Raw genomic sequence first — 16,237 nt, 5'->3', positions numbered from 1 at the left:
CTAATTCAATTAAAATTAGACTTCAAGCATATCAGTTTGTAATACTCAAGAGTTGTTACACGATTGGATATAGATGTTGTTGTGATTGGCAAGGCCAGTGTGGTTTCTGGCTGAGCCAGCTGGAAAAATAGCATCCTGGTGGGAACTTTCAGGGTTTTCCTATGTGTAGTCCACCGGTGGCAAAGTAATTCCTCTAAAATATGGGGATCCAGCATAGAACACAGGAACACACATGCAATTAAAGTTATTTATTGTAGGTTTTCTTTTCTGAACTGACAAAGAGGATTTCCCAGAGATCGGTAACACGACACAATGTTATACACCATTTCACAACTAGTCCCTTGTCGCTTTATTAAGAACATAGTAATTTAAAAATATCTAAATATTTACATATTAATAAAACATATATACAGAAGATTGAGACATTTTTACCTAAATATGGAATGATTTTTTTTTTCTTCTCTCTAATAAACCCTATAAAAAGATTTCTGAAGAAAGTCTGAACAGTAGTCACAGTAAGTAAACACAAATGCAATCTTCCAAATTTACAAAACGCTGATTTCATTGCTGAAGGGTTACAACACAACGGACCGGTGCCCCCTGCCCAATGCAGGCAACTCCAAGCCATGAAGGAAGGAAAGACTCAAAATTTAAGGTTTGCAGTGCACATTCAATCTATTCCACAGTTTCAGAGAGAACATGGTCATTCCTAAAAGTCCATGGAAGGCGGGCGGGGAACAGCTGGAGCCTGATTTCTCAGGTGCCAACAGAACAAACTGTTCATGTTGGCTTCAGTGTTATTTGTGGGTATTCTGTGACACCTGAGAAACAGGCATTAGGATTGTTAAAAATAGAGGTTGAGCGTTTTGAAAACCATCCCACTCTGTAATAGCACTTCTGTTGAGACACTCAAAGGCCAAATAGTTTCCAAAAAATAAAAGAAGTACCTAAGATAAGATACGCACAGGGAATGGAAACACAATGGCAAAGGCTCTAGCAAGCTCTCCCTCGATTGCAGGACACGTGCTCAAACTGCCTGGTGATCAATAGGTGTTGCAGGTAAGACCTTCCAGATTTCTTTGTGACATTTTTAAAGTGAATTTAGTGCTGATGAAAGGTGCAGAAATGAAGGTTCGCAGGGAGGGCCACACACAGTTTTACCTTAGCCCTGACCTGATCCTTTCAGTGTCTGAGAGGGTAGTGCAATTTCTTGATCGATTCACTTGTCTTAACTGCTGAGATACCAATACAGTGCCAGTTGAAAGGTGACTTGTTTTTTTTAAATAGGTGAGTATTGTTGCCAAGGACAGTGGCTGAAAAATCACAGTGAGGAGACCCTCTTCTTAGAAAACAGAAAATTAATACATTTCAAATTGAGGTGATTGAGCAAGCTGGGGGCAACAGTGAGGGGAAAATGACCACCTCCAGCAATCTGCACTACAAAGATGCTCAAGAGCCATCCCACTAGGACCACGTAGGGGAAATTGTTTGAGGAATAGCTTCTCCTTGCTATAACTAGGAACCTGGGCACTGCTGGGAGAAATCCTGCTTTATTCCCTCCTAAACCCAGAAAGGACTTTTTAATCAGAGCTGTGTGTGACTGGTCATTGGTACTGCAGCAGCCAGGAAAGGAAAAGTGGGTCTGCAGAAGCAGAGAGCTTCACCAAGTCAGATGCTCATTAAGCCCACAGGGTTCATGGTGGAGAAAGATGCCACCCTGGTCCCTGGGGACAGGAAGAGTCACAACTTCTTCGTGGTTTAAGATGAGACACTGCTTGCAAACATACAAACATGTGGAAAAGCACAATCATGGAGGAGAAACACAGGCAAGAGAATGACCTCAGAGTGGGTACCCCGCTAGTTCAGTAACGCATGGATGCAGAGGGAAATCATCTTAATTAAGATGAAGAACAATGAAGCAATCTGGTGGTTTCATTACTTGAGGTTACATGAAAAAAACATAGACTTGTAAGAAAAACTGTATGCCCATGTCCTGTAGTACACTGAAGTTCTCGTGCTGAGCTCGCAGGAACATTACTCAAAGGAGAGGATGTTTCTATCCGCTAAGAACACTGATGCAGGATGTGAAATTCAAACTGAAAAATCTGGGTTTGCATCTATCAGATGGTCTGTTGTGGTGTCGAAAAGGTTACCTGAAGGGAGACAGAGTTTGAAGGAATCAGTTAAAAAAATGTAAGAATTTAAGATATCAGTAATTTGAAACAAAAAAAAAAAAGTATTTTAGAATTATGGAAATAATGTATTTGAGTTTTAATTTTAATTAGTGATGAGGCTGAACTGCTGGTGTGCACACAGGCAGTGCTGCTGAATTCCATTTAGAGTAGAGCTCAATTGGCTGAAGAAAAGCAAATTAAATAGATTTTTCTGAATACAAAATTTGCCAGCCAAGTTTTTCACACAACATACAGTGCAGCCCACTTCAGATGTAAAGCACTCCATTAGTCTTCAGCACAAACTGCACTGCTACGCTCACCCCTTTGATGTTTAGGTTCTGAAGAAGTGAAAAAAGCACCCCATGAATTTTAAACCTTGAGTACATACTTTGGGATCTTATTTGGTAAAAACCCCCACCACTCCACAGCAGTCTAAATGCATACAGGAGAAAATATATAAATATATATATACACACACACCTATAAAAGGTGCACTGTGTGATTATATCCCATCTTTTTAAAAGCCCTTTAAGAATGTGCTTTTTCTAAACAGAACAATGAAAAGATGGACAGAAGAATTACGACGAGGGTGCTAAGAACACAGGGCAAAGAGAAGACAGACATCAATCAGCCTGAGAGGCAAATACATCCCAATGAAAAGGGAAGACTCATACAATCATGCATTGAAAGGATAAAGATTTATATTACAATAAAGGATTTATATTTAAGGTTTTGGAAAAGGTTTTTCTTTTTTTTTTTCTTCTTCTTTTTTTCCCCCCAAGTTTCATTTTCTTGATATTGTATTTCAGGAGAAAAGGAGACAACCTATATAGAATTGGATTGTTGCTGTTTTCTTATCATCCGTTTCTTTACCAAGAGATTGCTCTCATCTTTTCACAAAGCTGTATCACCCCTAGACCTGAGGATTGGGATGTTAGTGTTTCAGCTTCCGTTAGGGATATCAAAATCCTTTCTCATCTCGAAATTAACCCCAGCGTGGAGAAACTACACAAACTCTCAGCATGGCTGTGGTCCAAAGCAGGGGTAAGGAGTGCTACCTCATGGTCCTAAACCTGCCTACATCTTTCCAATCCAATTTACAAGGTGAGGATTCAAGAAAAGGGTGTTGCAGCTGGCTTACATTTGTTCTCACATGCAGAATTTACGGGTTGTGCCTTCCTTTTGTTTTTCTCTGAAACCACAAAATCCCAATGCATTGTGTAAATTGTACACTGAAATAAGATGAGTCTTTTCACAATACCAACTTACACAGAAAGGCTCTAAAAGGTGCCACATCCTCATCCTGATAAAGATCTATCTCACACCCTCCAGGTATCCTGTATCATCAAGAAACTAATCAGCCTTTCCACTGAGCCCACGATAATTACCCCCAGAGCTGTCTGATCTGTCTCAGCCCAGGTCTGGACACAGCCTGCAGCTTTGGTTAGGTGCAAAAGCTGGAACTCTCCGAGACCTGAGCTTTGATAACATTTGTTAGGGACAATTCTTCTAGTATTTTCTTGAGATTTATCTGTCAATGAACCAAAGTTCCCAGCAAGTTTAAATGCCACAGTTCTTCCAATTTACTTTAAACACCCTTCAATCAACAGCTTTTATAGCCAAGGCCCTCTTGGTATAGAGGGTGATTTTAACACAGGAGCATCATTTCTGCTCAGGAGTGCTAAAATATAATTGGGGAAAATGTCTTCCTTAGCTTTATAAGGATGTACTAGCTTCATTATTTTTTACCAGGCTTTTGAGCTCCAAAAGAGGTTTCTGAAAACAAAGCACCCCCTGCTCTCCTCAAATCCCAGGACTCTGCAAGTTTGTGGGCACAGAGGGAGATGTTTCAGACCTGGCTGTGGGCACTGGCACCAACTAACTACACTTGGAGCCTGGTCCTGCTGGCACCAAAAGAGAGACACCTCCAAACACAACTGCAGCTGACCTGGCCTTCCCTCTGGAAGCAGCTCTCTTCCCACCAATGATGGAGAGAGTTGAGAGCAACCACACCTCTGAGGTGTCCCAAATGAAGTGTCAGCCAGAGGCTATAATCCAAAATCATACAGACTGAGACATTTCAGCACTGATAGTGCACATACACCCAGATCTCCTTCATCATGTCAGTGGTGTCACAGGCAGGACTGACACAGCTGGAAAGGCAGATTTAAGGCATCTGAGTTTTTCCTTGTTTTCTGGCACCAATGCTTATCACTGATTCTAATAATTCTCCCTGGGTGCTTTTGCTTCACAGTTTGTTCAGTTATTGAAGATGAAGAGAGGAACTGTTCATGGATAGCTCCCATACCCCCACATCTTTTCTCCTCATCCAGTCTCCTGCAAGATCCCCTCAACCAAACCAATTCACTCTGGTTTTATTACACCAAAGCACCAGGTTAACCATTGATCACAGAGTTACAGGTAATTTAGGCTGGAAAAAATACTTAAGATCCTGCACTGCTAAGTCCACCAACAGCCATATCCCCAAGTGCCACATCTACACATTTTTCAATACCTCCCAGGACCGTGACTCCATCACTTCCCTGGACAGCCTGTTCTGGTGCTCAACAACACTTTTGGGGAAGAAATTTTTCCTAATACCTGAGGCCATGATTTATCTGATATTAGCTGTCATCTGCAACCAAGGCCCTTCGCATGAGGCACTGTACAAACACAGTCAGAGAGACTTTTCCCCAAAGATTTTTAAAGCTAAACAGAGAAGACAGCTGAATAAATTGCATGCAGACTCCCTTTAAAGAACCTGTCAAGCACCCTTTTGTAAAACCAGCTGTACTAAAACAGGGAAAGACCCCTGTAAAAATCATATTCCACCTCTTTTGCTACATTCCTTGATACAAAGCAGCTATATTTTGGCTCCGTCTCATAATTACTGTCATTATACTGTCTGTGTATCACTTTAAATAATCTGCTTCCAACAACAGTATGAGATTACACAGATCTGTCCTATAAAGAGGCACTGACACACATATAATAATGGGTGTGAGTCAAATTCTTGGCTCACAGCCTGTGAGCATCACCTCCCCCCCAATGCAAACTGCAGCGTGGTTTATTTAGGCATCCTTCCACAGGTAGTGTGGAGCAGTACACACCACACACAAGCATTTCAGCTCAAAAGCTGCATGCATGGATGCTCAAAGGTGTACAAGCAAGCAGACCACCAGGGTGATCTGCAGTGGAGTGGGAAGGGAGTCGCCTTCTCTACCACAACAGCATGTTCATCTCCATCCCTGATGTACAACCCAAGCAGTGACTATAGAAACCGCTCTAAGAAACGTACAGCAAACTGTTCATTCTGCTCCTTAATGCGACTACCGGAGCAATGAAGAGATAACACTAACATTAGCATTAACAACCTTTATTAGGGTCCTCTCACAGCGGAATTGCTTCCCTCCCTGATAAAAGAAACCAACAGGATGTTGCTTGGAAGGGACCTTTCAATGCAGAGCTTCCTGCATCTTTCATCACAGCCGTCCCCTGACATATTATTCAGCGGCTGGCCGGGAAAGCAGGACGGCGGCTCCCAGGCAGCGCGTGCTCCCAGCCCCCGCTGGGTCCATGCCAGAACCAGACTATAGCTGCTTGTCCTCCCAACTGCTCCGCTGCTCCTATTCCTTAGTAACTGCACGTGCTCCGCCAGCGCTCCACGGCTGGCAGCTGCTGCTCCAGCACACAGCAGCGGGGTGTGAAAGCTCCTTCTCCAGCCCTTGTGCAAGGGAGATTAGGGAGTCCTGGCACAGGACTCACATGCTGTGATGGTCACCAGTATTCTCCCATCCTCCCCACAGCTGTCAGGTACCGTGTGATGCGCTCAGAAACCCAGTACCAGCCCTGTCCTGCTCTTCCAGCAATGGCATTGCTGATCTCCAACCACCCTTTGTTGTTAAATGAAGTAACACAAAACCGCACTACAATCAATGATGTTATTCATCTGCCCAAGATCCTCTCTCCTTTGGGGATAAGAAGCAGCATCTCAGTGACATTACAGACTCTCAAATGCAGGGAAATGACCATCTCCCCAGACTCTGGCCCCACTGGATTTTCAGAGGATGGCAGCTCAGCTCCTATCATCATGGCACCTACTGATGGACCAACTCTTAATGTGAGGGTGCTTCAAATTTCAGTCTCAGTCTGGTGAGACTGGTGATTTCAGCACCAAATTCAACAGTGTGGAAAAATGTTATTTCCCAGTCTACACAGCTGCACAGCCAAGCTGCTGCATAGCAATTGTCAGGCTTTTAATGCAGGGTGGCTGCACTTCAAGAATAAGTAAACTAACACTTAACTAGCATGTAAATATGTCTGCAACCCTTCTGTGAGTCCAAGATATTATGGCTAATACCTCCAACAACTCAACAAATGTGACACTACAAGTGATTGTGTCTGTCCCTACCAATAACTCTGTTAAGAGATACAAAATACTCCCAGAAATATCAGGGATGAGCATGAGTCCCTGTCTGGCATAAGAAGTGTAACTTACAGGCCTTATTAGCTTAGCTGCTCCCACGGACCTTGAGGTTTTATGAATATGAAATTGAGGGGAAAATTGTAAGATTCTGATGCATTTGTTTTTTAACACAGACCATTCAAAACTTTAGATAGCAGAGTTCTGTGTGCAATTACCCAGCTGTCCATGGCAAGTCAGGATTATTGAAAAGTGCTTCTGTGCCATAAATAAACAAAAACACATATGGAAGACTGATAAAAATTTTAATGCATTTTACCTGTTTGTAGTAGAGAAATGTCCGGCTTCTCATCACAGTCAGTTGCCTCTGCTGATTACAAATATAAACAAGAAATCTCATTACTTTTACTGAATACAGGAATGGGATTAAAAAGCTACAGACTGTGAAGTGATATTGCATTTTCTATCTACTTTCCTCAGCTGCAAATTTGCAAGTGCTCTGTTAAAAACTCACTGCTTGGAGGAAAAGGTCATATAATAAAAATGCACACTTGGAAGACGGAGTTGGGTATTAAGAAGCAATTGTGCCAGTAACGGGATGGAGTAACACTTGTTCTTTTTAAGGTTTCAGGATATCTGTATGATAACAGGAGTTGTGATCACTTGATAAAGTCCCAAGAAAAGTCCCCAGCGGTCCTTAGAGGAAGAGCCCTGCAGGCTGGAACTCCACCCACCGACAGTCATCCGATGCCTGCAGGGAAAGGAACACTCCCATTTCTGCACCCAAACTTCCCATGACCACAGGCAAATTCATTTTGCAGGGGACAGATTTACTAGGGCAAAGTGTCTTCAAAAATGCAGGTGGGTGCCCAGTGTAATTAAGAAAGCACGTGACCACACTGGCAATTAATGTGTATATACACACATGCTTTCAATCCACAGCTTATGCAAGAGCATTTGACTTAATTTGGCCGACGGTGAAGGGAGGCTAAAAGCTTAATTTGTTCATTTTGTGTTTGCCAGAGGCCAAGGGAATGCACTGACATAGCTTGCCTCACTCAGCAGATGTGCAGGGACTTGTTAGGCTGTAGGACCGGGGACATGCTTGTGAACCCTGAGTAAATCAAAGGTGTGTAACAGGAAATCCGTGCCTAACCTAAACAAGCCCTATTCAAAATCCTATTACCTTTGTCTTTTGGCACTGCAGCATGATATTTAAGGCCTTTGAAGCACAATGAGATCTTTGAGGGCACTTCAGCAAATGAGGTGTGGTCATACAGGACAAGCCCATTATCACTGAATCACAGAATAGTTTGGGTTGGAAGGGATCTCAAAGGTCACCCAGTCCAACCCTCCTGAAATGAGCTGGGAGAGAGATTCAACTAGATCAGGTTGCTCAGAGCCCTGACCTTGAATAATTCCAGGGATGGGACATCCAGCATCTCTCTGAGCAGCCTGTGCCAGTGTTTCAGCACCCTCATTGTAAAAAATTCTTCCTTACATCTAATCTAAATCAACCATGTTGTAGTTTAAAATGTCCTATGAACTACCTTGTACAAGGTCTGTGTGGTGAATATATATCTGCTCACATCCATTCACTGCACAATATCCACAGGGATCAAAACCAAGGCTGCAGATAAATTAAGCAACTCAGTTCACCTCCCACTTGAGACAAAGCTAACTGTCCTGATCATCTTTATCATGGCTCTGCATAAGAGGATGTTCAGTTGTTGCCTTCATGATGATAATGCCTAATCCAGCTCCTAATCTACATTAGTTTTCTAATGTAATCCATCAACCCTTGTCTCTCCATCCCAGGTCCAAGAGACTGCTGTCTCTCCCACATGCCTGGATGTCAGGTTAGTTTTTAGCTATATACTCTCAGTTCTGCAAAATTAATTGAACCAAAGAAAACATAAACAAACCCTAATATCAGCAAGCAGCTTTCCTCCCACAAAAGGCTGAAATGCAAAGCCCTGGTAAGAAGTTCATGGCACAGACTTGCAAGTGAGTTGGTGCCTGGAATTGAGACCTTTCTCTGCCTTCTGTGAGAAGGTGGCACCCTGAGCAGGAACAAAGTCAGGGCCTGGTACAGCTCACTGTGAAAACCTTGAATTTTGGAAGGGACAGGTGGCTCACTAAGTGGGAGGGATCACCTAGGCTGGTTTGAATGTGGACCAGACTCTCAGTGGTGGAAGGACTGGATGTGCAAGGGAGGAGACAGCATGGTGCAATGAGAAGCCAAAACTCAGCTAATGGGATATACATGGATTAAAAATTCGTGTCAGTCTGAGGTCAACTTCCAGCAATGCTGTGAAGAACTACCTGCACCAGGTGATTCTGTGGCACAGCAACTCAGCATACAAGGGACAAAGCTGCATCTGGCCCCTTGGGTAGAAGGGAGCCAAGCTATGAAAATGGGGGAAGCCAGATCTGAGTGCTGGCAATGGACTGGAGAGCCTTCCCTCTGTGAATATCAGGGATGGTGCCAATGGGCTGCCCACTGTAGTGACAGCTTTTCTAGAAATCTCTGCAGCAATTTGTGAAGTAGCTCCAGAGATGTGGTCACCTTTCTGCCTAACTGCTCTTCCTACGCCAGAGGAAAGCAATAATACAGAAAGAAACAAATGGAAACAAGGAACTTCCAGAAGGTAAGGACTTGAGCCTCCAACTCTACAGAACCAGAAGTTACCTGGCCATTTTAATCTGGCAAAAGACTGATAAATGAGGTTCAGCTCTCCACCAATTGTTCCAGTCTCATTCCTCATGCCAGCACAAATGTTTATACAGTCACCAAGATCAGATCCAGTTAAAAACTGACAACATGGCCACAGGAATGCCTGTGCCAGCACCAGAAAGGGAGTGGGAGCACAGCAGATGCCCAAAGAGCTACTCACTCTTCCCAGCAGCTGCCAGGATTTGTTTTATGAAACTGGATGTGTAACTGCACCTCCAGGTGAAGTACAACACAGGGCAATGGCAAACATCTCGACCTCCTAAGATGGATATAAACCACCAGTCTCTTACATGTCATTCCAAGAAGAAAGGAAGGTTTGCCTTCGACAACCACACCCACAGGCTGCCAGCCAAACCTCACTGTCTTGGGCCAGCTTTCAAGACAAGGCAAGCAGGAAGAGAGCCTGCTGTGGGAACTCAGAGCCTCTTCTCTGTCCTTTGCTTAGACAGAGTGCAGCAGCTCTTGCAAAATAATGCTGGTAGTCATTTCCTTAGATTCCCCCCAAACTGTGCAGTTCAGAGGTACATGTCTGTCTGTTACGTGTACACTTGCTTCTTTCATGGAAAGAAGTACACATGTGCTCAGGGCTGGGAAGCTGAATACAGCAGTTACTATTTTAATATTGCTGTTTTTTATCTAAAATACTGGCCACAAACACACTGTACCACATGCTGGACTTCATCCTACATCCTTCCTGGCCCTGTGTGTATTGCTAAGAAAAAATCAACCCAATCTCTTGCAGTATGTAGATGTTGTGTCAAAAGCAGAAACCAGGGAATCAAAAGGCTGAAGAAAAACAGAAAGAAGAAAAAAAATTCCTGCAAAACAATGGAAGCAGCAGTTTGAACAAGGACGTAGGAGAAAAAGCATATTCCCAGGAAAAAAAAAAAAAAGCACATTTCTAGGAAATTTTTTTTTCTTCTTCCCCACTATTTTACACTGCAACAAAGTAATTGTTGTTAATTTTAAACAACAATTCAAGGATGAAGCATCATGGCACGCAATTTATTTAAATGAATCTTGCCTGAACATTTTCAGCATGTTTTCCAAAATTGCTGTGTTTTCCTTTAAGGAGTCAGGCAATCCAAATGTTCCAGGTTATGCACAAAAGTAATCACTTGGCATGAACAGCTCCTAGCCCATGTACTGTGGCAGTGTTAGAACAGAATCACTGCATATCCTGAGTCGGAAGGGACCCACAAGGATCATCCAACCCCTGGCCCTGCACAGGACAGCCCCAGGAATCCCACACTGTGGTAATTTACATATTATTGTTATTACATATTACCCCCACAGCACCAGCTTTCCCATGGACAGCCGCTATGGAATAATGGCTCAGGGGCTCTTCAAAACATAAAAAGGGAGGAAGAACTTACTGTGGGAGACGTGTGAACCCTGACCTGCTGCTTATTAATGGATGGAGAGTTTAGTAATCAAAAGGCTCGAATGCAGTGCCTGCACAGAGGTGACAGGAACAGCCAGTCAGCTCCCTCTGATTTTACCCCTTTCAAGATCTCTGTGATAATGGCTGACTGTCTCCCTCTGTGCTGCACTGGCAAGGCCACCAGACACCTGCTCGTGTTCTCTTTTGCAGGGTGAAGGGACCACGCTGGGGCAAGCCCAGCACCGTAAATTATGAGGCAATTTGCATTGTAATTCATGCTGCTTTAAGAGAGGAAACCCATCACACGCACTTCCTTTGATTTCTTTCCTTCCAGGACAACTTTGCACCCCATCCCATCCACCAACACGGTTCAGCTCCTCTTCTGGGAGAAGACAGACCTGGCATGAAACTGTGCTCCACTCTGCTCTGCTTTGGCATGACATGGGACCAGTAGTCAAGGCTGAAGAATATTATCATACTCTTTAATTTTAATGATAACATCTGTTTGTAACATTAACCTCGCAGTCTCTTCTCCCCTTTGTGACAGCTAACTTGTGAAATTTTGAAAAGACTGAACAGGGCCAATAAAAATTTAATGGCAGCGGCAGCTTTATTCTCAGATCTAACAAATAAAAAAGCCCTACCCAAGTCTCAGATCTCAGGCAATAATCTAAAAGAACTAAGAAAAAGCTGAAGCAAAATAAATAAATTAAAAAAATAGAATACCCCAGCTATGAAAAATATTGTCATTGATTCAGAACGTAAATGAATTTTTATTTGGCTTAGGATAACAACCTTTCAAAATCTACACGGGGGAACTATTTTCTAGAAAGCAGAATTTTAAAGTGTTTTTTTTGATTAGCTTTTGAAATAAGGAGCTTTTTCAGTCCCTAATTCTAGGAGATGAGCCAAATATGGTAAATAAGGCTGAAGCTGAGCAGCATCTATGATCTAGTGATCAGAATTTCATTTAATTTGGAAACACTCATGGGAGTGCACCCTATAGAAGGGGCTACAAAAAGCAGATCCACCCCAGTCGTTTGATAGAATTCTCTGAAATTATTACTGTAATTGAAAGACAGAGCAGGATTTACATTTTCAGACTGAAAAAATGTTTCACAGGATAAAGTGGAGAGGGCTGCTCATGAATGCAGTGTCTTACTGTCTGGTTTGAAATGAAAAACTCATCAGAGGACGTACTGAATGGCTCGTGGGAAGGCAAGCAGGATGAAAAGCTTGTCCCTCCTCTCTTAAATACTTCTGCTGTTAAAATTTGGTACAACACAGTGCTGACTAAAATGTTGTCTTGTGACCTCTGAAATAAATGGATCATCTTAAGCTTTCTCCACATAAAAGCCTGTGTATTATGACAAACCAGGAACTGATGTAGGTAAATAATGAGATCAAGCACCAGGGAGACACATTGGGTCAGAAAGTCCTGGGTGAAGTTAGGTAATTGGTGGCTCAGATTTGTTCTTTGGGCACCTGAGCCTATCCCCACAAGATCAGCTGGCATGTTCCAGTGAGCAAGTGGAGACAAAACTCAAAGAGAACGACCTGGGAGTATGGACATAGGACACTTGCTCAGCTTCTGCTCCACTGGCCACAGGCAGATGGGAAGAGCCCAAGAGCTCAGCCAGAAGAGTATTGAATCCCACATCTCAGTGGCTGCAAGTCCCATAGTTTTAAAATACTTAAAAGCCAAGGTTTACAACATGAAGTCCTGGAAGAGCGTCTCCCTGCATGTTTGCCCTCCCCTCCTGGTTTGGATTCTGTAAATTACACACGTTTTTGGTATGGTTTCACAATAAATAGAGAAATTGTGCATAATTCCAACATCACTAGTTCTGTATCAGGATAAAGCTGCTGAGGGCTGAGACTATCCTACCAAACACCACAACATCCTTCCCCTGGTCCTACAGACCTCCCCAGGCATCAGCTAACAGCCAACGCTGGACACAAAATACGGAGTAGACGGATCTGTTGCCTGGTCAGCTCTAGATTCCTCACATCAGAAGCTCACAATTGTAGCATAAAAATACCAACAAATCTTATTTAAACAACATGAGGATGTTACTGCAACCAGCTGTCTGCTCCTGCCTCTCTGCTCCCATCTACTGTTTTACTGTCACAAAGGCCTGGGGAACTTCTTTGCTTCAGTGCAAGGTCAGGTTGGGCTAGCTACAGCCACCAGAGGAGATGGCAGTGGCTGGAAAGGTGCAGGTGGTGGTGTTCAGTCACTCCTGACACACTGAAAACAGTGTGTCTGCCTGTGGCCACATTAGAGAGAAACTGGGGCACTTCAGGGATTGGCCATTAAACAGCACAAAAAAAAAAAGAGCTTTTCTACCAATCTTGGTATTGTGCAGGGGTTTTTTCAACAAATAAACTTGAGGAGCTGCTAGGTACACTGCTGTTCACTATGCATCCACATACAGGTGAACAAGTTACCTTCCCTCTGCAGCACAGACAGGGGAGCCTATCTGATTCTGGCACACGACTCAGCTTCACTAATTTTCCTTCATAGTCTTGCTAGCTTACATACAATATCCTCTGCTTAGATTCTCCCATCCTGAGCAAGGACCAAAGATAGAGGTGGCCCCATTTGGAAAGCAAAAGCTGAATGTCATTGTCATTTTAATTAATATCCTGCAGAGGCAAGAAGAAAAGCAAATAAAAAAGGATGAAAGAAAATAAAAATCAAAACAAAATCAGGTCAATCCTCTTTCCTGAGGGATCTTCTGCAGACAACCCAAGGACCCTCTGATCCCCACATCCTGCACTGCACCCTTCACCTAACTGTAGCCTGACATCCCACTTCCACCCTCCTGTCCTGGGGAGGCCGAAAGGCAGCTTTGGAAGGGGCAGAAAGCAATCCTGTTGTACAACACCAGTAATCTGACACTGCCTTTAACGAGATTATCTTCTATCCCTCTGTCCTCCCTCCCCCAACACACAAGAAACCCTTTTTAAGGCCAGTGCTGGTTTGTTTCTCTACTCTGGGAAGCTTATGCTACCGAATAATCTGCACTTTTGTCCTCCCCCTGTGTTATTTCTGTCTCTGGGTGTTTCTCATTTTCCTCTGTCTTATGCTTTTCCCTCCTGGCATTAATAACATTGTGGAGAATGATTTCAGATGCCAGCCTAAGTGTGTGTTTCAGAGATGCAGCTTTGGACAGAAAAGGTTGGCCCTGTGAGACAGGGAGATGGAGAGGACATTTCCTGCGGTCTTGCTCACCACCAGGGACGACAGGGTGAGCATCCCCTGCGGAGCCATCAGGTTTCCCATCCCATGGATGCTAACAGGCACTTAATTGTGGTGATGGGCAGAAGGGAAGAGGGGAAAAGGCAGGCAGCTAAATACAGTAACAACAAAGGACTGTGTTTAAGGAGGTGGCACAAGTGAAGTGCCTCAGACAACAGTGTCAGATATGCCCAGGGAGAGACAGGCAAGAAATACAACCCTGAGAGAGCCTTAGGAAAACTGCAGGCTGAGAAAGGGGAAGTGAAGCCTCGTGTGGAGAAAGCCCCTTGTAGGACTGGAGGGATGAAGATGGGAAGGAGACTAGTTATGGTTTATAAGGTAATTACATGTCTCTTAATCAGTAACACTGCTTTTCCAAGAACCCTACTGGGGATTTCCAGGCTGCACGCTCATGGCTGGAGCTGAGGGCTCAGGAGCCCTCACTGTCAGGGTGAAAGCTCAGCCCTGAGTTTGCTGCAGGCTGGTCCCAAGCATCCAGGTTATCCCAGCCCAAGCTGAGCTGCAAAACCCTGCCTACATTACCTGTCCCTGCTGGCAAGCTGCCTCCCACGTATTGCAGAGCCTTGCTGGCACAACCAGGGTGGGTGGCTGGGTTTTCCTTTGGTTTGTTTTGGGGCTTTTTTTTCTGATTCTTTCACAAGGAATGGGAGAAGACTCATCTATTCTTCCAGACACATAGAGTTTAGAGGGAAAGGTCAGTTGGGTTATGTATTAACAGTACAGTCACTGGCTTGTCAGATTAAATAACACAGAATTAAAAAACTTCTACCTGCAACCCTGGATGGATCAGCTAATTTCTGGGAAGAAGAGTTTGGATGCTAAAGGAAAGCAGACAACATTTGAGAAACACTCCAACTTAACTCGTCTGTAGAGACAGCTCCTAAACCTGCTACCATTCCAAACCCACAGAAACCTGCTAAAGTGTTAGAGTTCTAATTTTCAGAGAATGAACAAGTACAACTCTACAATCAACAGGAAAAATACTTCTGTGGATATAAAGGCTGTAAGCTTTTAATCTTACACTCACATGTTGTAATTCATGTTTTTATACATACCTGAGCCTCTTTTTAATCGTCTTCTTGCAAGTTTAATTTGATCCTGAAGAATCTGGACCCAGTCCCTAGGACCAGGAAGTTTATCCACATGGTTAGCAGTGCAGTACTTTTCTGTAAAGACTGAAATAAAAAGATACCACTTTTTTGAAATGTGCCACCAAAAATGGAGAAAAGGAGATGGGAGAGGGTGTTAATCAAAATATATTAAATTATTCAATTATCAAACAGAATTTTAATGACCAAATGTAGGATTGTGAGAATAAAGCCCAACTCAGTGTATCACAAGTTCACCATTCAGAAGTGACTTGGCTGCATAAATATCACAGGAATGACATCATTACCACGCATAAAAGCCTGTTCCAGAGAAATGTTCTACACCTGATGTCTTCATGAGATTCACACAAAATGATCACAGAAAAATAACAGTGTATTTAGAACTGAGTCTCAGATGTGGCAGGCACTTTTTAATGCTGCCTTCCATATGGTACAGGTAGAGAGCTGAAGATTTGGTCATTTGGTGGCCTCTTGGTCAGGTTCCTAAGGCTGCAGGCAAAGTTGTGAAAGAGTAAAGTCCTACCACTGTGAAAATCTCCACAGTTTTTATACTGCCAAACTAGATGGAAAAGAATTTTTATAAAGCTACTAAAAAAAAAAAAAAAAGGCACTATTACGGAGAAAAAACAATATCCTACAGGTCCAATTTTGTGTTTTGCAAAAAAGGTACAGAGAGAGTCAACATTGTCTTTAAATCCGTATTTACAACAAACCTAACAGTGTTATACCAAAAATATAGAATTACAAATGGAGTGAAACTGATGCAATTGATTTTCATCATGCAACTGAGAGGTATTAAAAAAAAAAACCAAAAAACAAACAAGTGCAGAAATAGAAAAAATATTCCTGCTGTTAGTATTGCTATTATAGACTTGGTCAGAGGTCTCAGAGCCCAGTGTCCAATTATGACTGGCAAGCAGAGAGAAAGCTGGACCCAGCTCAAGGGATTTGTAATCCTTGAGAATAAGTATCACACAAATGGGATCAGGAAACGTGCAACAAAAAAAATGGGAATTTCAGTATTTTTACATACACACTTTTGAAGCAGCACTACCTGCTAAGTATAAGAGAACCAAAAGTAACCTTCCCCTCCAAACTCCTTCCATGCTAACAGCTTCACAAAACCGTGGCGAGGCAGGCATCAG

The 16,237-nt window shown here is 43.1% G+C and overlaps 1 protein-coding gene across 3 annotated transcripts in view; it reads right to left on the bottom strand.

Annotated features, from left to right (window-relative positions):
- Positions 1 to 233: 233 nt before the first annotated feature.
- The window catches only part of BEND7 (BEN domain containing 7), a 47,320-nt gene continuing 31,316 nt past the window's right edge, over positions 234 to 16,237 (bottom strand). For 2 of the 3 annotated variants that reach the window (XM_041413352.1, XM_041413356.1), the window contains 3 exons: positions 15,039 to 15,158; positions 6,917 to 6,967; positions 234 to 2,153 (listed from right to left, as the gene is read on the bottom strand). In XM_041413352.1, coding sequence (XP_041269286.1) covers positions 2,092 to 2,153; positions 6,917 to 6,967; positions 15,039 to 15,158 — 233 coding nt within the window. In that variant the 3' untranslated portion in view covers positions 234 to 2,091. The remainder of the gene's footprint in view (positions 2,154 to 6,916; positions 6,968 to 15,038; positions 15,159 to 16,237) is intronic. The other variant, XM_041413353.1, reaches the window with a different exon arrangement.

The sequence above is a fragment of the Onychostruthus taczanowskii genome, unplaced genomic scaffold (assembly GCF_017590055.1).
Source record: "Onychostruthus taczanowskii isolate IOZ18803 unplaced genomic scaffold, ASM1759005v1 scaffold41, whole genome shotgun sequence".
NCBI classification, from domain to species: Eukaryota; Metazoa; Chordata; class Aves; order Passeriformes; family Passeridae; genus Onychostruthus; species Onychostruthus taczanowskii.
This window is presented reverse-complemented; position numbering and strand designations above follow the sequence as displayed.